This window comes from Rhamphochromis sp. 'chilingali', assembly GCF_963969265.1.
Source record: "Rhamphochromis sp. 'chilingali' genome assembly, chromosome: 9".
In the NCBI taxonomy this organism is placed as follows: domain Eukaryota; kingdom Metazoa; phylum Chordata; class Actinopteri; order Cichliformes; family Cichlidae; genus Rhamphochromis; species Rhamphochromis sp. 'chilingali'.
In genome coordinates, this window is record NC_137936.1 from 30,025,224 (window position 1) to 30,049,766 (window position 24,543).

Here is a 24,543-nt window from a genome sequence, read left to right on the forward strand (position 1 = left end):
AGACAAAGCAGGAAAGGTGATATGGTTGAATGAAAAGTGGAACCTGATCATACATAACAGACAGGTTTAAAATACTGAATAGCTAGTCATAGTACATGACAACACCAATAGAACAACACTGCAAAGGTCTTAGAACTATAGTGTTATAAGACTGCACGTTTTTTAAATCTCGGTGAGTGAGGGTGGATGCAAGTTAAAATATTTAAAAGGCATAAACACATACACACAAAAAATGAAATGAAAATACTGATCTCTGTGTTCCCAAAGTAAATTAAAAAAAAAAAAAAGTAATCTAAACCATTTCAGCATTTGTGAACTGTTGTCTATTTAGCACACATCAGAAACAGATTCTCAGTCTCTCAGCCCTGTTTCTGAAACTGTAATGTTTAACAGCTTGATGACTTTGCACATCATTTTCTACCAATATTTTGCAGCCCCACCCCCAAAAACCAGAGCTTATTTCTTAATTTGTATTCTAATATCTGTAGGTAGCTAGTATATTTTCCTATTGTTATTTATATTAATATTTTTAAAGAGATGTATATAGTTTCTATCTATCTATCTATCTATCTATCTATCTATCTATCTATCTACATATATACATATATATATATATATATATATATATATATATATATATATATATATATATCCTATATCAAGGGCTCAGAGAAGAGCTCGAGAGGATGTGGTTGTGAAGGTAACAGTGGTCCCCGTGGTAATCGGAGCACTAGGTGCGGTGACTCCCAAGCTAGGCGAGTGGCTCCAGCAGATCCCGGGAACAACATCGGAGATCTCTGTCCAGAAGAGCGCAGTCCTGGGAACAGCTAAGATACTGCGCAGGACCCTTAAGTTCCCAGGCCTCTGGTAGAGGACTCGAGCTTGAAGGAAAAACCGCCTGCAGGGGCGTGCTGGGTGTTTATATATGTATATATATATATATATATATACACACACACACACACACACACACACACACACTTTAAATAACATTTATTCAGTTTCTGTACCATTAACACCAAGATAAATTTGTGTAAAAACGTAACATTTTCAACAGATATAACTTGAATAGGCAAGTGCATATTATTATGAGAAACAGCTGATGTGGTTTTGACTTTAGTTTGGGATTTTATCACATGGTTGAAAACACCAATCATGTTGTTTCCCTCCAGAAAGGTTGGTGACATCAGACTCTGTCTCTGTCTGAGCACACAACCACAAACCATGACAAAAGCTGTTTTCAAAGACCTTTGTGGTGCACTTACCACCTCATTCAACACTGAGTGTGGGAATGTGGAGCAACTGTCTGCTCACACCAACTACAATCCACAAGACAGATGGTACATCTGTTACAGCTGGATAGGATGACTTCATAAAAAAATATTAGCATTTTCCTTTTAACCAATTTGATTGTTAAATGCAATATTGCACGTTTTTGAAATGATACAAACTTTGTATATGATCTCAGTTTCCATATAGTTTTCACCATACACATCTTGAATGAGTGTTTTGATTTACTGTGTAGCCTATGGTTTAACACGTCTGGTGGAACAATGAGAATATTCCTGATTAAAAACATTTATGACAGACTGAGTTGTCACTTTTTTTTGTTTGCAATGGGTCATAAGTTAAGTTAAACTCCACAAGGAAGTTTCCTTTGTGTAGTTATTTAGGTGGGAAAATGTGGCCAGTTTGATCTGCTGGAATTTGAAAACTTTTAAATGAAGCATTCAGACAAAACTGTATTGATCCACCAGAAAAAGCAGTAAAAAGATAGAAAATAGAGGGAAAATAGACAAGACTCACTCTCAGAGACCCAGTGGGAAAAACTTTAACGAAGTAAGGGTGGGAAACCTCAGACAGAGATGGTCACAGTACAAGTTGATTTGCATCCTAACCATGCACGAGTGCCGGACTATTGTCCAGAGGAATTTGGCACACTTCAGGAAACAGCTGTGTCGACCGCCTCATTTATAATCTGCAGCAGGTGTTTGTGATAAAATTGGAATTAAGTGAATTTAACCAAACTGCAAACTGAAAAACAGAAAACCAAGTTTTGTATTATCAGAGAATCTAAATGTATTTGCATTATATATTCAAATTTTAGCATATCTGGAGGAAACCAATCATGTTGTTTCCCTCCAGATGGTTGTTGACGTCAGGCTCTGTCTCTGTTGGAGCACACGACCACCGACCATCACAAAAGCTCCTTTCAAAGACCTTTGTAGTGCACTGACCACATCATTCAGTGCTGAGTGTGGGAAAGTGAGAGCAGGTATCTGCTCACACCAACCACAAACTGAAAAGCAAAAAACACACCTGCTACATCTGGATATCAGAAAAAATGAGAAAAATCCATACTATATGTTATAATGAAACAGTACTGTTCATTATTATGAATGATATTGTTTTCTAGTGTCCTTCATCACTTGGGAAATGAATTTGGTCACTTTGCCACATGAGTTGAACTTCATGTCAGAAGGAAAAGATCAGATCTGACATTAAATGATTTTTCCATAGAAAAACACACAGACCATCTGATGTCTGATTGAGTTTGTGTGAGAACCAAAAATGTTACTTTCAGGATAATCAATGACACTAAGTGGGTGTCAGGTGAGACATGAGAAGTATCTTAATCAGAGAAACAGTTTGATTTGAAAAGCGTGTGCCGAGTCAAAGTCACTGATCTCAGCATCAGGCAGCAGATGTATCCTCTACAGGGTCACCACTTTCTCAGATTCACACAGAGCTTTCGGAGTCTTTTACGCTGACACACACACCCACCCAAAAGTGCTCCATCTGTTCCCTTGGAATGTATCAATTGTCCCCTACTAATATGACCACTGAGCATGTGGCAGGCAAGATTTCTTTTCTCTAATGGACAGCTCTCTGATTGGTCAAAACTGTGAGAAACTCCAGTCAGACCAAGACCCACACATTCATATGGAGATGTGGGAGTATAAATAGGAGGGATGAAGGCAGCAGTGATCAGAGTCTCTCTACAGAGACCTCTACAGCACAGAGATCCGGCCATGGCAGCTACAGTCTCTCCAGTAATGACTAATTCGCAGGATCATGTGACTCTGAATCATAAGGTAAATTGGATATTATCAGAATGTCATCCATTATTCTTTAAAGATTGTGTTTGATAACACTAAAAATATGCACCAAAACTGTTTTATTAATGACTTTGTTCTTCTTCTTGCAGCTCAGAAAGCCTCTGGTGGAGAAGATCTGCAGAGAGAGAATCATATTGAACAGCTCAAGTCTCTTCTGGGTCATGAGCCCCTCAAACAGCAGCCAAACTCCAAACTGGAGAAGGCAGACATCCTGGAGATGACCGTTTGCTTCCTGAGAAGACTGCAGCAGCAGCGTCAAACCGTAGAATCAGTTCTTGAACAGGGCTATTCCAGGTGTGCCCAAGAGATGGTCAACTTCCTGTCAAAGGTGGAGGTGAAGACTCAGTCCCAGAAAAACCTGCTGAACCACATCAACCAGCTGCACACTTCCTCTGTTAAACCCTGAGTGAGGCTGACTTCTCTCCTCTGAGCTACACAGTCCAGACCAGCATCACCAAAGACAACACACTCACCAGCTCCCTCTGGAGGCCGTGGTAGAAACCTGCAGACTGGAATCACTACTAAATAATCTACACTGATCATATTGGTCAACGATTGCAGGGAAAGAAAATTCAAAGACTTGTTCTTCTGTATGTACAGAAGGTTTTTCTTTGTTTTGTTCTTCATGCAAGATGATATTTCCTGAGCAAATGACACCAACAACATCTTTCAAGCCAAGAGAGAAAGCCTCTTGTCATACCACAGAGATGTTTGGAGACCACATTGGTCAAAGATTTAAGGAACTTTTTCTTCTGTATGTACAGAAGGTGTTTGTAAAACCAGGCATAATTCACATGTTCATGTAACAAATATTTCCTATGGAAAGAATGAAACAAGCTCCTCTTTCATGTTAAGAAAGAACATTTGACATTCTTGTTCCAATTTGCATTTACTGCTGATATTTACTAGCAGTGTATGTAAAAATGTGCATCACATTGTGGTGACTTATGTTGAAATGAAGTTTATTACTTCTTGAATTTTATCATGTTGATAACACACGATTGCTCAAATGTTGCTGAGATGTTTCTTCTAAACTAATTTTAATCTTTGTGATTATTCTGCATTGTTCTGTGTCAGAGCCAGATTTATTTTTGTCCTTTGTTTAAGAGGATTATATACCTGACACTGTAAAGTCAGTGGATTTGGTTCAGCTATTCATATCACTTTGTGATTGTTTTAATGTGATTTGTTGTAGAATCCCTTTGTTCTTTGTCTTTGTTATAAAGTGCAGTTTGTGCTTATTCCAAAGTGTATTTTATGAAAATGTGACATGCAGATTCATGTCATAATGTTTGTGTCTTTTGTAAAGATGATTGGTCCCCCACTCATTTTGAGTGCAGTGTCTTGGTGATGTTACCAAGTTATTGTTGTGATGCATCATCATTTATCTTACTCTCATATATAAACTTGACGCTCTGTTTATCTTAATAAACAACCACTGAAAGGACATCAAAGTGTTTCTGTTATCATTTCATTCTATGTTACGCATATATGTCTTGTAGTGATAGTGGATCACTCATCTAGGCATCCTATACATTTATTGGGCCAATATCACTATATATTGTAAAAACAGCAAAGCTCACACCAGGACTATGGTGTAGTAGGGTGACAGGTGAGGGCTTCATGATCATATCTGGAGCCTTATTCTAATCCAAATGTCACAGAAATTAAAATGACAATAATATTCAAATCAAATTAAAATATCTGATGAGTTATAACTCATATGGGACTTTTTGTATATGCAATAGCTTGATTGAAATAGTCCGATAAGTAATGATATGTGTGTCATGTTTTCCTTAAGCAGTCACCATTTTTGGAGCAGTCGTTACTTGGAGGCTAAAACTTTCATGATAACTATTGTCTCTTCACATGATGGGTAAGGGGACACACTCCTATTGTTGTTCCAGTGACACTGTGAAAGGACAGAGTGTGGGAAACCAGAAGAAACTCACTCACAGAGCCCCAGCGGGACAACAGATGCTGACCTCTGTCCTGAGGAGAAACATGTCGAAAGGTAGTATGATGGAATGAAAACTGATGATGGAAAACAACAACACATTTGTATGGGATTACTTACTTTTAACATACCATGAAATAAAATAACATGAAAATATTTGCTGATCTCCAAAGTTTTGTAGCACTTAAGAAATAATGTAGTTGTAATTTAATGGAGGAATTTATGAGATTACAATATCTATAAACATTTTTATGATCATAACTTTAAAGTGTTTGTGATTTTTTTTTACCCCCAAACTGTGACCTGCTGTTTTAATCTATAATACATATATTTACCAGAATTCACACAGATCCATACATATTGTACATGTAGATAAAATTACATCTTGAGGAGCCTTTTTCTTCTCCAGGACCAAAGAGAAGGAGGGTCACAGTTCAAGTTGATTTGCATTCTTCACCACACGGGTTTCTGACTATTGTCCAGAGGGATTTGGCACACTTCAGGAAACAGCTGCCTTGACCTTCTCCTGCATTTCAGAACATGAGATTTGGAGCTTGTGAAAACATGAAAGTTTCATGATGGGCAATTTTCAAACTTTGTCCAACTGTAAACTGAAATAGTGGATCATGGATTGTATATTATTACAGAAAGCAAAAATATTCAGCTTTTGAAATTTGAGTAAATTTTGAGTCAACCAATCATGTTGTTTCCCTCCAGATGGTTGTTGACGTCAGGCTCTGTCTCTGTTGGAAGACACGGCCACCGACCATCACAAAAGCTCCTTTCAAAGACCTTTGTAGTGCACTGACCACATCATTCAGCACTGAGTGTGGGAAAGTGAGGACAACTATCTGCTCACACCAACCACAAACTGAAAAGCAAAAAACACACCTGCTACATCTGGACATCAGGGAAAAAAAAGATAAATCCATTCTATATGTTATAATGAAACAATATTTTTTGTTATTATCACTGCTATTATTTTGTAGTTTCCTCGCAGAACTATCTCAGTGATTTTTTTATTTAATCTTTAAACATTCTCTACAACACTTCAGAAATTTGGTAACTTTGCCACATGAGTTGAACTTCATGTCAGAAGGAAAAGATCAGATCTGACATTAAATGATTTTTCCAAAGAAAAACACACAGACCATCTGATGTCTGATTGAGTTTGTGTGAGAACCAAAAATGTTACTTTCAGGATAATCAATGACACTAAGTGGGTGTCAGGTGAGACTTGAAAAGTATCTTAATCAGAGAAACAGTTTGATTTGAAAAGCGTGTGCCGAGTCAAAGTCACTGATCTCAGCATCAGGCAGCAGATATATCCTCTACAGGGTCACCACTTTCTCAGATTCACACAGAGCTTTTCTTTTACGCTGACACACCCACCCAAAAGTGCTCCACTCGTTCCCCTGGGATGTATCAATGTGGCGGGCAAGATTTCTTTTCTCTAATTGACAGCTCTGTGATTGGTCAAAACTGTGAGAAACTCCAGTCAGACCAAGACCCACACATTCATATGGAGATGTGGGAGTATAAATAGGAGGGATGAAGGCAGCAGTGATCAGAGTCTCTCTACAGAGACCACTACAGCACAGAGATCCAGCCATGGCAGCTACAGTCTCTCCAGTAATGACTAATTCTCAGGACCATGTGATGTGATCATCTCTCTTTGAATCATGAGGTAAATTGGAGATCAGATCAGAATGTCATTCATTATTCATGAAAGATTTTGTTTGATAACAATAAAACTATGCACCAGAACTGTTTTATTAATGACTTTGTTCTTCTTCTTGCAGCTCAGAAAGCCTCTGGTGGAGAAGATCTGCAGAGAGAGAATCAACAGCAGTATTGAACAGCGCAAGTCTCTTCTGGGTCCTGAGCCCCTCAAACAGCACCCAGACTCCAAACTGGAGAAGCCAGACGTCCTGGAGATGACCGTTTGCTACCTGAGAAGACTGCAGCAGCGTCAAACCACAGAATCAGGAGTTCTTGAACAGAGCTATTCCAGGTGTGCCCAAGAGATGGTCAACTTCCTGTCAAAGGTGGAGGTGAAGACTCAGTCCCAGAGAAACCTGCTGAACCACATCAAGCAGCTGCACACTTCCTCTGTTAAACCCTGAGTGAGGCTGACTTCTCTCCTCTGAGCTACACAGTCCAGACCAGCATCACCAAAGACAACACACTCACCAGCTCCCTCTGGAGGCCGTGGTAGAAACCTACAGTCTTCAGTCAGCCTTACTAACTTCAATGATCATATTGGTCAAAGAATTCAGAGCCGCATTCTTCTGTAATTCAGAGATTTTTAAGATTTTTCCTCTTGTTCATACAGAACAATTTACTTTTTTTGGTTTTTAGTGGAAGATTTTTTTTTTCCTGAGGAAATCAAAGAAACAAAGTATTTTGTTTTTTGAAACAACATATCTTGTCATGCACATTGCATGAATGAAATCTGATTGCATCTGAAATTATTAATATTACCTACTCTTCAGGTACTGATGATGTTATATTAACATTTGTTATCTTTAGTTTGTTATTGACCCAAACAATAACTTTTGACTAAAGACAGAAAGCATCATGTCAACATGAAAACTTTCTTCTGTATGTACAGATGTTTTCACAACCTGTTATTCTGCTTTTTCATGTAAAAAAAAAAAAAAGAACTAGAAAAAATAATCCCTATGGGAATGACACAATGTCAGATTATTTTTCATTTTTAGAATCATTGGTGTATCAATTAAATGCATTTAAGTTGATAAATACACTGTATAGACAGTGGATTGACTTATTTGGATCACTTTGTGATTGTTTTAAGATAATGCCTTTTCGAGCATGTTTTATGAAAGTCTGATATGAAGATTCACATCATACTCTTGGTGTCTTTTGTAAAGATGACTGATCCTCCACTCATTTTGAGTACGGTACCAGGCTGTTGTGATGTATCATCACCTCTATCTACCTCCCGTTGGAGCCTTTATAAAATGTTAATACTGAGTGTGTCTTAATAAAGAAATATTGTGATCATACAAGGTTTTGTTCATTTGTCAATCCATAATTCAATCAAAAAGTGGAAATTCACAACTGGAAGAGGACTTCATTTAAATATAAAAATTCAAATTTAAATGTTTTTTTTTCTTGAGCTTCAAATATCAACAAATTATTGGCCACCACTTTGGAGCAGTCCCCAGGCCATGGGAGGGCCAAAACTTCAACGATAACTATTGTCTTTTAATGTTATGGGTAAGGAGACACGCTTCCATTGTTCTTCCTGTGAAAGCAGTGAAAGGACGCAGTGTGGGAAACCAGAAGAGACTCACTCACAGAGCCCCAGTGGGGACAATGAATGTTGATCTTTGTCCTCGGTAGACAGAGAGTGAAATGGAATATGGTGGCATAATGCTGAAAACCGATCATGTTAAACATACAGGTGTTAAGATACTTAACATGCAAATATTTATTCTTATTAATAAGCGTCCAAAATGAATGTACATAAAATATGTCACTAACATCCTTTCAGCGGTGGATTGTTGGCACACTTTAGAACCAAATTAGGCTGTGAGTCCTTAACTATCGATCACTAGTTGGTTATGTGCAATCCAAAATTTCTCCATTAAGTGTAATAGTTAGGTGCAGATTGTTTTAGTTATAAACAACTGATTTGGTTTTGACAGTAATTTGGGATTTTTATCAGGCCTGGTCATGCCAACCAATCATGTACTTTCCCTCCAGATGGTTAGTGACGTCACGCAGTTTCAGTCAAAGCACAGCCAAACCTTTATATAATGTCTTTTCAGGGTCCTTTTGTCGTGCACTGACCACATGATTCAATACTGAGTGTGGGAAACTGAGAGCAGCTATAACCAGAGACAGAGGACACACATGTGACATGGACAAGATGACTTTGTCCAGCACAAAAACTGTGTATTTTTCCCACTAGCAATTTTCAGCACTTACAGTCAATTCAAAGAGAGAGAAAAAGTTTAAAAATAACATACAGAGAAGTCCAATTCCAAAAAACATTTCATGATCACATAGTATTCTCATAGTTTGGCAGAATATATACGGTGTGAACTTGTCGCTACAAAGTCATGAATTGGTGCTCATAACTTTGTAAACATCTACCTTGCTTTATGTGAAACACAATCTGTTTGTGTCTTTTATAAAGACAGCTGTTTCTCTGTTCAGTACAGTGAGTAGACATGGTTTTTTTTGTTGACGTTTAACATAAATATTTAAAAAAAAAAAACATGCCAATTTATATAAATGTAATTCATCTTTAAACCAGGCTATCAGTTTTCAAGAAATTTAACAGACAATCAAACTACACATGTTTTATTTAACTAAATTATCAAAGTCTGGAGCAATATAATCGAAACTCATTTAATGAAGCTGAATTATTCGTTTTGTGTCACTGTATTTAATTGAACAACATTAAGCCATCAAACCAATTCATGTTTTTGTGCATTCGTGCATGTTTTCATTTTTTTTTTAAATGTAACTTTAAACACATCCCTTTGACGTCAGACAATGTATCTAATGTGTTGTATAATGAGGCACACTTCTATTGTTCTTCCAGTGAAAGCAGTGAAAGGGAATTGTGTGGGAAACCAGGCAAAACTCACTCACATAGCTGCTGTGGGACAATAGATCCAGACCTTTGCCCTGACAGATTAACAAGGAATCAGGAGTCTAAACCCTCCTCAAATTACAAAATCGCACGGGCCATCATACTTTTTCTTTTTCTAACTAAGAGAATAACAGCTGAAGTCCAAGTTACAGTATATTGCTTATGATATCTGGCTTTCCAAAAGGAAACAATTCCTTTATCATTACAAACAATAGTTTAAATAAACAATGCTTGATCAAACTCAAAATGTGTTATAGATGTATATCCTGGGGTTCAAGAAATGCATTCAAGGCTTAATGGGCAATTATTTGCTGAGAAGCCCATCCACTGTGTAGCACCTGCACGTGTGCAGTCCATTAATGAAAGTCTATTTGTAGGCAGGCACCTGCTAATTTTGGAGGACTGTGGCAAAAGCACCAGCAGCTTTTTATTACTGCAAAGGGATTTGGCACACTTCAGCAATCCCCATGAACACCCCATCACAGTGATTGCAACCTGAAAATATGATGTGAAACTACTCTGATTATGGCAGATTTTCACCACAATTTCAAATTTTACTACCACTCAGAGCCAGCCAATGGGATCCTTTCCTCCAGATGGTTGGTGATGCAATGCTTTCTTTCTACTGCAACACACAGGCAGCATCTGCCACTAAAGTCTCTTTGTGGCTCACTGACAACAGCACAGGGAGTGAGTGTGGGAAACCCAGATCAACGTGTTACTCCCATTGACTAAAAGGCACATGTCACTGACACAAGAGCAACAGCACAATTATTGCCTTGAGTACTTGAGTAAAGCAATAAACTACAGCAAACCAATCAGAAAACTAAAACAGCCCACAATACCAATCTGATAAACTGTCAACATGTTAGTAAACATAACTTGTTATCCTGCATAAAAATTAAGCATTTCATTAAAACTGAATGATGTTCAGTTGACTATTTATTTAAAAAAAGATGCATTAAAGGTTTGGGTTTAGAAATTATCAAACAAATTGAGACCAAAAAATCGAAGTAAGTTTTACTTTATATGTGGTTCATTAATTAGATCGTTAATAGATCATTAAGCTGGGATGAGGAGTCATATTAGTTTTCTTTACAGGGTTTCTATTTTCTGAGATTCAATTTGAGTTCTGAGAGTACTTCTCTCCCAGAGTCCATCACCTGTTCCCCTGATCTCTAGCCACTGTTTCCTGGGCAATAACAGGAGCACGATTGGCTCAGACTGGGAAAACTCAAGCAGGGAAAGACCCAAACATTCATATAGAGATGGTGAAGTATAAATGGGAGGGATATCAGGTTCTGTCCACTGAGACCTTTACAGCACAGAGATCCACCTACATCCCTACTGCAATGATCGCTTATCAGGAGAAAGTGATCCCAACTCATTAGGTAAATCACAAATTGACGCAATTGTCAAAAACTTGTAATAAATTAGATACATTTTTACTAAAACAAAATTCTTGAATTTTTTAAAAATGTATTTTCTACTTTCTGCAGCTGGGAAAGCCTCTTGTGGAGAAGTTGTGCAAAGACAGAATTAAGTCCTGCGTTGAGCAGCTGAAGTTTATCCTGGATCCAGAGCTCCTCAAACAGCAGCCAGACTCCAAACTGGAGAAAGCAGAAATCCTGGAGATGACTGTTTGCTTCCTGACAAAGCTACAGCAGAGCAAATAGCAGAGCTGATAGCAGAGAAGCCTGCTGACCCACTGCTGAACCAGCTGCTCTGGTGCTCTGACAAGAACCTGACAGAGGCTGACTTTCTCCTCTGAGCTCCACCAGCATCACCAAAAACTAATGTTCAAACAACAGCGCCCTCTGGCGGTCAATGATAAAAGCAGCGAATAGTCAACAACCAGAATAAACTTGTCTGCAGAGCCCTTCTGGACCATCAGATACAGACCTTTGCCCTGAAAGAACAGAGCTTAAAACGTCTGTTATTTTACAACAATCAGTTTAACATCAAGCCTTTGATTAAAACTGTTACTCTAGTTTTTTATATATCACACCACTATTGTGTTCAGTAAACTGTTTCATTTGCAGAGTTTGAGATAGATCTTTATTTTTGGGGTCAAACTAACTAAAATAATTTAGCAATACATTACAGTAATTTAAAAATTCAGTTACAACATTTTTTTTAATGGCACAGCTGTAGTGGACCCGTTGTTGTTAAATTTGTTTTAACTACAAAGGTTCATGAGCTCATAGTAAGCACAGCGGGTTAGAGTAAAGTTGAAGTGAGGTTAAGCATTACAAGATGAAGCTGTATCCTGTTACATTTAAGACTATGTGAGGTTTAAGTTAAGGGGAAACAACTTCAGTTTCTAAATAATCTAATTCCACCCACAGGCTGCAGCTGTACATATTTTTTTTCAGCTGCTGCAAAATCTGACCTTCTTGTTGTTCATGTAAACTCTGAGTGACAAAAAGTTGAAGGCCATCCAATACTGTTAATATTTTTGCTTAAGTTATTTATGTCAATTATGACAGGGCATGACATTCAGTTTTATTTTTACATAGGTAAATATTTTTAAAGATGATTCTATGGGAGAATTTTCAACCTGCAACAGGGCACAAGAGTTATTTTTTATTATTATTATTATTAATTTATTTATGGTTAAGTGAATACTCTGGAGAAAAGAGTAGGACACATTCACCCCACCAGTTGTGAATTATCCACCAGAAGCACTGGACACACTTCATGAAACTGCCACCACCATCCCCCACCCCCAGGACCCTAAGAGGTGAGATTTTGATGTAGTTGATGGTCAGTAATCAGTAATCATGATTAGCATTAGAGGTATAAAATGTGTAGCTGATTGCAAACTGAAAATAATACTTTCCAAATTGTGGTACCCTAATTTGATTACTTTAAGAATGTTTTTTTTATTATAAATTTTAATTGTAACATCTGTCCAAGGCAGCCAATGGGATTCTTTCCCTCCAGGTGGTTGGTGATGTAACCTCACGTTTCTATAACAACCCACAGCATCTGCAACAGAAGTTCTTTTGTGGTTCATTGACAATAACACGGGTGTGGGAAACTGAAATTAAATTGCTACTCATGCTCACTATATGGCACGTGTCAAAAGACATGACTGCATCTGGTCGGCTACATGATTATTTTCTAGAGACATTATGATTTAATTAATTGGTACAACACCAAAATATATTCTTGCATTTGTAAAATATATATATAAAACAAAATTTGTAACTCTTTATACAATAGTATAAATGAAATTATCAGTTAAAATCAAATTGATGTTTACAGTTTCCCTTAATATTAATCTCATTATAAACAACACATGCGAAATAAACCATTAATCCCATTATTTTATTTTTACCCATAATTTTTACATTAAAACATGAATTCTTTTCCCTGACATGTGATGGGATAATCAGCGTGTGCTCGGTCAAAACCATTGATCCCAGTATCAGGCAGCAGATCTCCTTTCCCTACAGGGTCACCACTTTCCCATAATCACACAGAGATCTGTTACACTCCCTTCGTTTACCCACAGTCTTCCACCTGTTCCCCTGAGACCTCACTATTATCCCCCAGGCATTAACGGCAGCATGCTGCTGGCTCCACATGGCTTATTGTCTCGCAGAGCACTCTGATTGGCTCAGACTGTGGGAAACCTCAACCAGACTAAGACCCACACATTCATATGGAGATGCTGGAGTATAAATGGGAGGGATGAAACCAGTAGAGATCAGATTCTCTCTACAGAGATCTCCACAGCACAGAGATCCAGGCATGGCACCTAAAATCCCTGCAGCAATTAACAGTTCTGAGGAGCATCTGACTCTGACTCACAAGGTAAATCAAAAATTAATGAAATTTGTTTTCTATAAAATTGTATCAATTATATTTTCTTGCTAACACAAAACTCCTGAACAAATTTATTAATTGCATTATTCTTCTTTGCAGCTCAGAAAGCCTCTGGTGGAGAAGTTACGCAGAGAGCGAATCAACACCTGCATTGAGCAGCTCAAGTCTCTCCTGGGTCCAGAGTTCCTCAAACAGCAGCCAGACTCCAAACTGGAGAAAGCAGACATCCTGGAGATGACCGTTTGCTTCCTGACACAGCTACAGCAGCAGAGAAACCTGCTGACGCACTGCAACAAGCTGCAGACTGCCTCTGATAAGAAGCTGAAAGAGGCTGACTTCTCTCCTCTGAGCTCCACAGTCCAGAACATGATCACCAAAAAAAACAAATGTCCGATCAACAGCGCTCTCTGGAGGCCATGGTAGACATGACAAACTGGAGTTAATACCAAGAAAAAAGAGACCATATTGGTCAAACGTGACAGGACTGAATTATTTGAACTTTCTGTGTTCTTCTGTGTGTGCAAGACGACATTTCCTGAGGAAATGACAGCAATAGAGCCTTTCGTGTTAAGGAAGAAAATATCTTGTCATGCATGTAGCATGAATGAAATCTGATTGCATCAGCGATTATTATCAATGCCTAATGTACGTGTTATGGTAACATAGTTGTATATATAGTACTATAGTTTTTGTCTGTTTTTTTTCTGTGCAAGATGACATTTCCTGAGGAAATGACATCTTGCACATTAAGAAAGAAAACCTCATGTCATGCATGTTGCATGAACCAAATGTAGTATTTTGTTTGTTGGTTTTTGACCCTTGTGATCTAAGATTGAAATGTCCTTTTTCTGGACTGATTGTAAAATTAAACTTGACCCCCATTTAATATCAAAACAGATCTGTTCTAAGATCCAGTTGTTTATCCTTTTAATTATAAAAGGCTTGATATGACCATTTTAACCCCCACTTCACTGAGGATTCACTGAGGATTAAACAGTATATTATTTGTACCTTTTGACAAACACTGATCACTTTGTGATTACTGAAAACCAATCTGTTTTAAGATTAATATTTTATGTTTCACACTGTCAGCTTTTTTGTGATAGGTGTTTCTTTTTTTCCTTTGGGAACGTAAATGTGATCTGTTTGAAGGTCGATATTAATAGTTTTCATATTGATTAATGTGTTCTTAAATGCTGTAAATATTTTGTCTTTCACAAAGACGGTGTCCCTTCACTCTCTCTGAGCACAGTGTGCCTTGTAGAAATCTACAAGTTGTCGTTGTGATGTGTCATCACTTCCTGTTTAAAGCATTTATGTTTTATGTGGCTCTTGTTAAATAAACAAACACTGCCAAGTGAAAACTGTATTTCCATGTTGTTTGTTGTGGTTTTCATAAGTAATGGCAAAGATGTACTCCATTCACTTCCAATTTAGGTCAATTTAAGGGGTGTTTATCACAGATCTTTGTTTAATTTACATATCCAATTAAAAATGCTGCAGTCTAAAAACTATTCAGGTTAGAGCATACAAAAGAAAAACAAGGTTCAATTCTTTTTTTAATGAGGGGAACTTTCTGGATATTTGGGTTTTTAAAACAAAAATAAAAGACACTTTTTAGACACTGCTACTTTGATAAAATTAAGTGTTTCTGTTGTAGCTCTCACTTCCATGAAACCGTCACAAATGAACTCTAATGACATGCAGACTAAGACACACTTCTATTGTTCCTGTAGTGAAAGCACTGAAAGGACGGACTGTGGGAAACCAGAAGAAACTCACTCACAGAGCCTCAGAGGAACAATAGATCCAGACCTTTGCCCTGAAGTGACAGGGGATAAAAGGGAGCCTGACTCCCTATTTCTAATCGTTTTGTTGTTGTCTTTTTGGCCATGATTTTGTCCATTCCTTACATAAAACAGTAACACCATTTTTTTTAATTGTCATTTCTTATTGTTAATCTCTATTTTAACAAGAGATCTTCGAAAGTGTCTTGTGTGGATTTAAATTAAAGACACGAATGAAAGAATAATTTTGTTATTGACAGTGCAAACTGCTCAACGTGTCACACATTCAATCGTTGTTAATTTTTTGGGGTCTAAAAATCTATTCGTCATAACGCCTATTGTAAGTTCAAGCCCAAATGAAGAAGCTCCCTGTCACAGATGGTTTCATAAGTATTTGTGGATCCAAGTTAAACTGAACAAACTAGAGGTCTTTAATTAAAAGTGCCCATGCAAACTCTTTAAGTAGGCATATAAAGGTTATTCAAAATGAACTGCAAGAAGCCTGAAGTTTACTTCAGCATTTCTTCTCATTCATTCACTTGACCCTTTGCCAAGTCTGTAGACAGTCTTTCTCTCTCTTGTCATGTTTATGTCTTGTTGGCGCTCAAATCAAAGTCGTTTCTTTCTCAGGAATATATTTTCCAAGATAATATGAAACAGAGAAACCAGATGAACATGTAACAGCTTGCCTCCATGCCCCTGACAGAAGGGAATCTTGCTCAACAAGACATACTGTTTCTAGAAACATGCTATAGATACAGCTTTACATTGGATGGATATCACTAATTCTTAGGTTCTGCAAGTTATCCGGTTAACATAGTCGATTTTATTAGTACCCCACTTTTCTGAGAGAAAACACAAGCTAATATTTAAAACTCACAAATCACCACTTTAAAAAACAATGAAAGTCACTGGGGATTTCTAGAAAACAGCTGTCTAATTAGATAGCTAGCTGGAAATTTATTGCAAAACACTGATGTTGTCTCAGTCTGCACAGGAGAAAATAAAGCTAGAGGATACAGAAAAGTTAAATTAATAGGGGTAGTGATGGCATCCATTCATAACATCCTAATAGAGGGGACTACATACAAATTCTGTACATAAAGGTCTCATGTTGGATTCAAACCACTGACCTTGTTAATATCAAGTATCAGTGCTGACCACCACACCAGTGAGCTGCCCTGCAGTCTTAACATATACAGCATAAGGTTTACAAAAGATTTAGCATCTCAGCAAAAGGCCAGAGGATGAAGAAATACTCAAACATTACCCATTATTAGCTGAGGTTAACCTACTGTAGTTGAATTCACTTATTACAGATCTTGAACCTCTGTATGCTTCTTCGTATGCTGCAGTATCTGGCCTCCCCATTCCTGATGTAAAGCATTCTAAGTCCCTTTCCAGTTTGTTGGAGTGATAATAATTTCAACTTTCACAAACTGAACTATGGGTAAATAATCTTCAAGATGAAAATTAACTTGTAAATTGGGGCATGCTTATTTAGGCAAATGATAGAAGTGTGGGAAAACCCATGAGACAAGAGTTCAGTGGCAATCACTCCACCAGCAGCCTGTGAATTCTCCAAAGGGATTTGACACACTTCATGAAAATTGTGTCACCCAGGAAGGCTCCCACCATCACAATCCCAAAATTTCAATCCAGCTCTCAGTCAGTTATCAGTCACAGATACGAACCGAGGATCAAAATGTGTCAAAGATTAAAAAAGTAGAAATTATTTTGATATAATCTTTTCAAATGTTATTATCCCAGCCAACCAATGGGATCCATTCCCACCAGATGGTTTGTGATGTAATTCACTGTCTCTATAACAACACACAACCAGCATCTGTGACAAAAATCCCCTTGTGGCTCAATGGCCACAGCACGGGGGTAAGTGTGGGAAACTGAGATCGACCTGCTACTCACAGTGGTTACAAGGCACGTGTCACAAGACACAGGAGCATCTGGATTGAGTTTGTTTTGAGTATTTTAATGTATTATATTGAGAAATTCAAATTAAATTAGATACAGCATTCAAAAATCTTATGGAGTTTTCAAAATGTATTTTTTTGAATAAATTAAAAAAAAAAGATGTTTAAGCTCTATGATAGGAAATACAAATTACAAAATTTTCCATTAAAATCAACAGAAGCAGAAAATGCAGAGAAATTCACCTAGTCTATCACTTTTTTTTGCTTACTTGAAATTCATACATTACAGCTTTGTTATTCCCGCACACGTGCACTGGGTGCTCAGTCAGAATCATTGATCTCAGCATCTGGCAGCAGATCTTCTACAGGGTCACCACTTTCCCAGCTTCATACAGAGATCTGTGGGCATGTCTCAGTCTCCCCCCAGTCCTCCAGCTGTTCCCCTGAGACCTAACCATTATCCCCCAGGCATACAGGAGCATGTTGCTGCTCCACATGCCTTATTGTCTCACAGAGCTCTCTGATTGGTTCAGACTGTGGGAAACCTCAACCAGAGTAAGACCCACACATTGATATGGAAATGTGGGACTATAAGTAGGAGCCAGGAAGCCAGCAGAGATCTTCTTGCTACAGAGACTTCTGCAACACAGAGATCCAACCATGGCACCTACAATTGCTGCACCAATGACCACTTCAACGGATCATTTGACTCTGACCCACAAGGTAAATTGAACACTGCCTGGATTTAAATTATTATTAAGTTGATAGTCTTTCTTTTCTTTTTCTAACAAAAAACAAACAAACAAGGTTATTTATGACTCTGTTCTTTTTTCTGCAGCTCAGAAAGCCTCTGGTGGAGAAGTTACGCAGAGAGCGAATCAACACCTGCATTGAGCAGCTCAAGTCTCTCCTGGGTCCAGAGTTCCTCAAACAGCAGCCAGACTCCAACCTGGAGAAAGCAGACATCCTGGAGATGACCGTTTGCTTACTGACGCAGCTACAGCAGCAGAAAAACCTGGTGACCCACTCCAACAAGCTGCAGACTGCCTCTGATGAGAAGCTGAGGGAAGTTGACCTTTGTCTTCTGAGCTCCACAGTTCAGACCAGTATCACCCAATGCTCTCTGGAGAGAAAACACAACAGCGTCCTCTGGAGGCCGTGGTAGACCACTCACACTGGACTCCATACCAGACAAGCTAAACAGACCATATCGGTCAGACATGACTGGACTGAATTGTTTAAAATTCTGTGGACTTTTTCTTCTGTATGTACAGAAGGCTTTACTTTGTGTGTTCTTGTGTGTGTGTGTGTGTGTGTGTGTGTGTGTGTGTGTGTGTGTGTGTGTGTGTGTGTGTGTGTGTGTGTGTGTGTGTCAGATGATATTTCCTAAGGAAAGTGTAGTAGCAATATCTTTCATGTTGAGAAAGAAAATTTCATGTCATGCATATTGCATTAATTGAATCTGATTGCATCAGCAATTTTAATTGTTTCTTTCTGTACTTCATGTACTGATGATGTTATAGTAATGCTTTTTACTATTATTGATTTTCTTCAATTGACATTGACGTTACCTTTTATTGGTTTTCGATTTTTTGGATCTAAATTTTAAGTGTCCATTTTAAGGATTTATTGTGATTGTAGATATTAATCACACAAAATTGATCTGTTATAAGATCCAAATGTTTAGTATTTCTTTCATGAAGATTTTCTAACTATACGACTCAATGTGGGCAAGTCGTGTAATTGTGATGTTTGTACCTCTTGACTGTTTCTGATCAGTTTAACATTAATCTAAATTCAAGGTTGAATTTGTTATAAGATCTAAGTGTTTACAGCTTCTTTCTAAAAGGTTTTCTTAATATCACAATTTTCTTAGTCGGTAAAAACTTGACAGTGATATTGGTACTTCATGATCATTATTGATCAGTTTAATATCTTAATTGTTCTATGCGGACATTTAGATGACGTGTATCTCAATGTATGTCATTACTAAAACTGATCTGTTTTAAGATCAATATGTTTATTGTTTTACTGAAAACATTACTGTTTTTGTTAATGTCAGGTTTGAGAAGACAAAGTAATATTTACTTTGTGAGAAAAAATTGAATTTAGCAGTTAATAACAATGTATTTTAAGGTCATTTGCTGTTTAGTGAAAGTGGAAAAAGAAATCAAATGTCACTGAGTACTGGGTTTTTGAATATTGTAAATTCATTGTCTTTCATAAAGACAGCTTTTCCTCTACTCTTTCTGAGTACAGTGTGTCTTGTAGAAATCTACAAGTTGTTGTTGTGATGTATCATCACCACCTGTTTGAGCTTTCGTCCTTGTTGAATAAATAAACACTGCCAGTGTAAAACATTGTGCTTGCATATAATTTTTATGCAGTTGATCTGTTATCTTTTTACATTGATGCTAGTCAGACAGTGACTAACAAATTTATTAGAACACCACCCAGTGTAAGTGCATTGACGCATGCTCAATCATCAAGCTAATGAAATCCCAAAAAGCCGATTCTGTTTATCTGGACGTAGCGTTTTCAGAATGAAGAAGTCCATGTAACGTCTTTTTGGGGCACCCTAGGTTTACATTTGGTGGAACAGCTGCTATAAATGAACAGAATTGGTAATTGTGTTATTGTTAATCCACCAGTATGCTCAAACTCATTATTTAAAATTATATTTTTAATGCTAAAATATAATTGTTATCAATACATTTTTTGTTTTGTTTTTTACAAAAAAAAGTAAAAAAAAAAAAAGTAAAGCACATTATTATTTTTGCTTATGATACTAAATTACAATTACTTACTTGGATTCCAGAACAGAAAAAAAAAGTTTTAGTGATTGATTGTAATGCTCAATTAACTTCTGACTTCTCAGAGGCACCCAGTGCGCCGGCTCATATTTATAATGTAATTTCTAGTTTCTAACAAGTTTTTGACAGATTTCTAAGATGTCTGTTTTATTGTTTTATAACAGGCGGTTCAATAAATTTGTTGAGCACTGTATGTTCTTCATTTTCTGTCATGTGTCTCTATCTTTGTCTCCATTTGTTGTAGACAAATACTTCAAACCTTTAGAACCTTATTATAATTGTTTATCCAAAAAATGCACATTCAGTGAAAAGCCAACATTTGTAATGAGAAGGGCCATCGATGTTATTTCAATTTGTTCAGTTGGAAGTCAAATCTTTAAACTTAAAGATCAAATATGCAGTGTTTTAACTTTTCTGGTAAAATCATCAGATTCACATGTTTTAATAATTGTTTCAAAGTTAATCATTTAAATCTTAAAAGATGATGTATATTTTAGCTTATGTGGTGCTCAATAAGGCACACTTCTATTGTTTCTCAAGTGACAGCACTGAAAGGACTAAGTGTTGGAAAGCAGAAGAAACTCATTTACAGAGCCCCAGTGGAACAATAGATCCAGACCTTTGCCCTGAAGGGACAGAGGATAAAAGGGAGCGAGACTCCACAAGCGGAAAGATGTTTTAAATCATCATGATGGCTACGCTTCCTTTGAAAAAAGCAGCAGTACCATTTCCATCAGAAAACTGTTATATGATCTTCTTAAACTAGAAGCACTATTTAAACACAAGGTGTTTGAGAACGATTCAGCTGTGGACTAGAATCAAAGAGGTGATGTGGAAAATCATTGTACAAACCTTGAAAAAGAGTCATTCAGAAAAAGCTAAAGTTTTTTGAATAACAGGAAGTCTACAGGAACTACAGGTCACAGTAATTTTTTAATCTCTCTTCTTATTTTATATTTTTTAAGCATCCACCACCTGAAACCTGTGTTTTGCAGGTTGGGGATTCAGTGAAAAGGTTTTGCTATAACAATAAAGTAAAGCAAACATCAGAGGATGCTATATGCCGTGTGTACCAGTTTAGCTTAAGTAGCAGACATGCAACTCTTATTTAAAACTAATTATCAGAAATCTGTTTTGTTTTTTTGTTTTTTGTTGTAAGATTATTGAATTTTAATTTTTCTCAAAAAGGTTTGAACAACCAGTTTTTTTTAAAAAAAAATAAACTGGCAAGATTTTTCAGAAGATTTCACACACCTTTGCAATAAAAAAATATGTTGACTTACATACTGGCACATGTCAATTTTTTTTTACTAAAGTGTGGGAAAACTCTGGAGAACAGAGCTGAGAGTGAATAACGATCAGCCGACCAGCAGCCGGCTAATTCTCCTGAGGGATTTGGCACACTTCAGGAAACCTCCCACTCTCACAGTTAAAATGTTGATTACTTTGATACTCAGTAGTGAGTGAGTGATTATCACCAAAGTTCAAAATGTATTATAGTGTTAGAAAACTTAAAATGTGACAGGTTTAAACATTCTGAGTTTAGTTTTGATAAACTTTTTAACAGCAGTTTTAAATTGAAACTGTCTGTCAGAGCCAACCAATGGGAACTTTTCCCTCCAGATGGTTGGTGATGTAATTCTTTCTTTGTATAACAACACACGGGCAGCATCTGTCACAGTAGTCCCTTTGTGGTTAATTGAACACAGCGCGGGGAGTCAGTGTGGGAAACTGAGATCAACTTGCTACTCACACTGGATATACGGCACGTGTCAAAGGATGACTGCATGTGGTCAGCAGCATGATAATCGTGTTGAGTAATTTCAGTGAGAAAATCACAGGCTCTTGCACTCAACCATGTTATTACAGGAAAAATTGGATTTTTTTTATTGAAAAAAGGTTTGATAAAAGTTTAAATAAAGTATCAAATGAAATATCTTGATAAATTACAAATTAAATATAACAATACATTCAATACACAATTCACTCTTCAGTTTTTTTGGTAAACAAGCAAAGAGCTAATGTCATCTACCTATCAGTTAGAGCTATAATTCATTAATTAGATCAAGTAAACTTGCACGTATTTGATAGGATGTTAAGGGTGTGCTGAGATATCAGATCTGCTCCCTTTCACAGATTCACAAAGCGCCCTCTTGCACTCTCTTTATCTCCTCCACCTGCTCCCCTGGGAGCTAACTATTATACTCCCGGTGGTAATGACAGAATGTCGCTGCCTCACATGCCTTATTGTCTCAAACAGCTCTCTGTTTGGCTCAGACTGTGGGAAACCTCAACAAGACCAAGACTCACACATTCATATGGAGATGATGGAGTATAAATAGGAGGGATGAAATCAGAAGGGATCAGATTCTCTCTACAGAGACCTCTACAGCATAGCGATCCAGCCATGACCAGTTCTCGGGATCTGACTCTGAACCACAAGGTAAACTGAAGGTTTCGTTCATGTAAACTGTCAAATTGTAGAAAATATATTTTGTTGCTAACAAAAACAAAACTCCTGAACAAGTTTATTAATGACTTTGTTCTTTTTTCTGCAGCTCAGAAAGCCTCTGGTGGAGAAGTTACGCAGAGAGCGAATCAACACCTGCATTGAGCAGCTCAAGTCTCTCCTGGTTCCAGAGTTCCTCAAACAGCAGCCAGACTCCAACCTGGAGAAGGCAGACATCCTGGAGATGACCGTTTGCTTTCTGACACAGCTACAGCAGCAGAGAAACCTGCTAACACACTCCAACAAGCTGCAGACTGCCTCTGATGACAAGCTGAAAGAGGCGGACTTCTCTATTCTGAGCTCGAAAGACCAGACCAGCATCACCCAATGCTCTCTGGAGAGAAAAGACAACAGCGACCTCTGGAGGCCGTGGTAGACCACTCACACTGGACTCCATACCAGACAAGCTAAACAGACCATATCGGTCAGACATGACTGGACTGAATTGTTTAAAATTCTGTGGACTTTTTCTTCTGTATGTACAGAAGGCTTTACTTTGTGTGTTCTTGTGTATGTGCAAGATGACGTTTCCTAAGGAAATGACATTGACAGTATCCTGCATGTTAGGAAAGAAAAACATCATAAGATGCATATTGCATGAATGAAAACTGATTGAATCTGCAATCATTATTATATCTGAGAGGTACTTCTTGTACTGATTATGTTATAGTAATACTTTTTACCATTATTGATTTTTTTAATCTAAAATTAAAATGTCCTCTTTCTGACCAGAAAGTAATAATGAACTTTACCTGAACTGGACTCACTAGAACCCATTGTGGGTTGAGTTGTGTAATTGGGTTATTTATAGCTTTTTATCATCAGTGAGAGTTTTTATTTGTATCCTTTGTGGATAAAACTTTTTTTTTCATCAAGTTTACTTTAATGTAAGTGATTAATGAAAAGGGATCTGTTTTAAGATCAAATTAAATGTTTTGCAGAAAAGTCATTCTCAGATTTGAAGAGACAATGCAGTTTATTTTAATGGTTTTACCTGACCTGTTTTAAGGTCAATTTTTGTAAATTTTTTGCTTTGTTTGAGGAAAACATTGCTGTGGCTTCCTAAATACTGCAAATCCATTGTCTTTCATAAAGACAGCTTTCCCTCTACTCTTTATGAGTACAGTGTCTCTTGTAGAAACTATGAGTTGTTGTTGTGATGGATCATCACCTCCTGTTTAAGCTTTCATTCATGCTAAATAAACAAACACTGTACGATGAAAACACTGTGCTCTAATATTATTTTATGGCATAACTGACCTATCTGCTGAAAGATATGCATTCTTCATTTTCCTTCATTTTAAGTCTCCACTTTTTATAAATACCTAGAAGGTCCAGCACTCATTATAATTGTTTCTCAAAAAGACATGTTCACAGGAAAATAAAGCACAAAATTCTGTGATGAAGAGTGTTATTTAATTTAGTTTAGGTCATATTGAACCGAATAACAACTGGGGAACTGTGGGAAACCAAAATAAAATCACTTACAGAGCCCCAGTGAAACAATAGATCCAGAACGATCAGATTATAAATGGGAGCGTGGCTCAAAGTGAAACTTGTTTCTTATAAATTGTGTTTTTTGGCTCTTCCTCTGTTTAAAAAAAGCAGTGTCAACAGTACTTTTAAAACATTATAATTTAATATTGTTAAACAAAACAACCATTTCAAGCATTAGCTTCTGGAGAACTTTTTTTAGGTGGACCAGAGTTGAAAACATGTATTAAACTCGATTCTTTGATCCCCATGATAGAACAGAGAAAACCCGACTCAGGAGTGGTCAAAACATTTATAATTCTTTATTCAATCATCTTCCGGAAGAGAGAGCCCTGCACAGCCCAAAGCCAGTTGCAGAATCTCCAACATTAGAAGCTAAAAATGTGTCTCATATAGGTGTTATTTTGGTACTTTACACGTCACACATCGTTTCGATACAAACAACTCCTTATATGTTACTAGTTCCTCT

General features: G+C 37.2%; 3 protein-coding genes and 2 pseudogenes across 5 annotated transcripts; all 5 read left to right on the forward strand.

The window, feature by feature from the left end:
* The first annotated feature begins 2,957 nt into the window (after positions 1-2,957).
* Positions 2,958-4,580, forward strand: LOC308403166 (transcription factor HES-5-like; annotated as a pseudogene). The gene is made up of 2 exons (XR_013974831.1): positions 2,958-3,095; positions 3,209-4,580. The product of XR_013974831.1 is annotated as a transcription factor HES-5-like (transcript).
* A 2,032-nt stretch (positions 4,581-6,612) lies between these two features.
* LOC308402928 (transcription factor HES-5-like) lies at positions 6,613-8,108 on the forward strand (annotated as a pseudogene). Its single transcript, XR_013974832.1, has 2 exons — positions 6,613-6,763; positions 6,879-8,108. The product of XR_013974832.1 is annotated as a transcription factor HES-5-like (transcript).
* A 5,271-nt stretch (positions 8,109-13,379) lies between these two features.
* Positions 13,380-14,909, forward strand: LOC308403015 (transcription factor HES-4-like). Its single transcript, XM_080892228.1, has 2 exons — positions 13,380-13,528; positions 13,640-14,909. The coding sequence occupies exons 1-2, from the start codon at positions 13,397-13,399 to the stop codon at positions 13,961-13,963; spliced, it is 456 nt and encodes a 151-aa protein (XP_080748354.1). The 5' UTR covers positions 13,380-13,396; the 3' UTR covers positions 13,964-14,909.
* A 2,913-nt stretch (positions 14,910-17,822) lies between these two features.
* LOC308403019 (transcription factor HES-5-like) lies at positions 17,823-18,641 on the forward strand. Its single transcript, XM_080892231.1, has 2 exons — positions 17,823-17,981; positions 18,097-18,641. The coding sequence occupies exons 1-2, from the start codon at positions 17,919-17,921 to the stop codon at positions 18,421-18,423; spliced, it is 390 nt and encodes a 129-aa protein (XP_080748357.1). The 5' UTR covers positions 17,823-17,918; the 3' UTR covers positions 18,424-18,641.
* Positions 18,642-22,378: 3,737 nt separating this feature from the next.
* Positions 22,379-23,804, forward strand: LOC308403017 (protein hairy-like). The gene is made up of 2 exons (XM_080892229.1): positions 22,379-22,514; positions 22,630-23,804. The coding sequence occupies exons 1-2, from the start codon at positions 22,419-22,421 to the stop codon at positions 22,954-22,956; spliced, it is 423 nt and encodes a 140-aa protein (XP_080748355.1). The 5' UTR covers positions 22,379-22,418; the 3' UTR covers positions 22,957-23,804.
* The last annotated feature ends 739 nt before the right edge of the window (positions 23,805-24,543 follow it).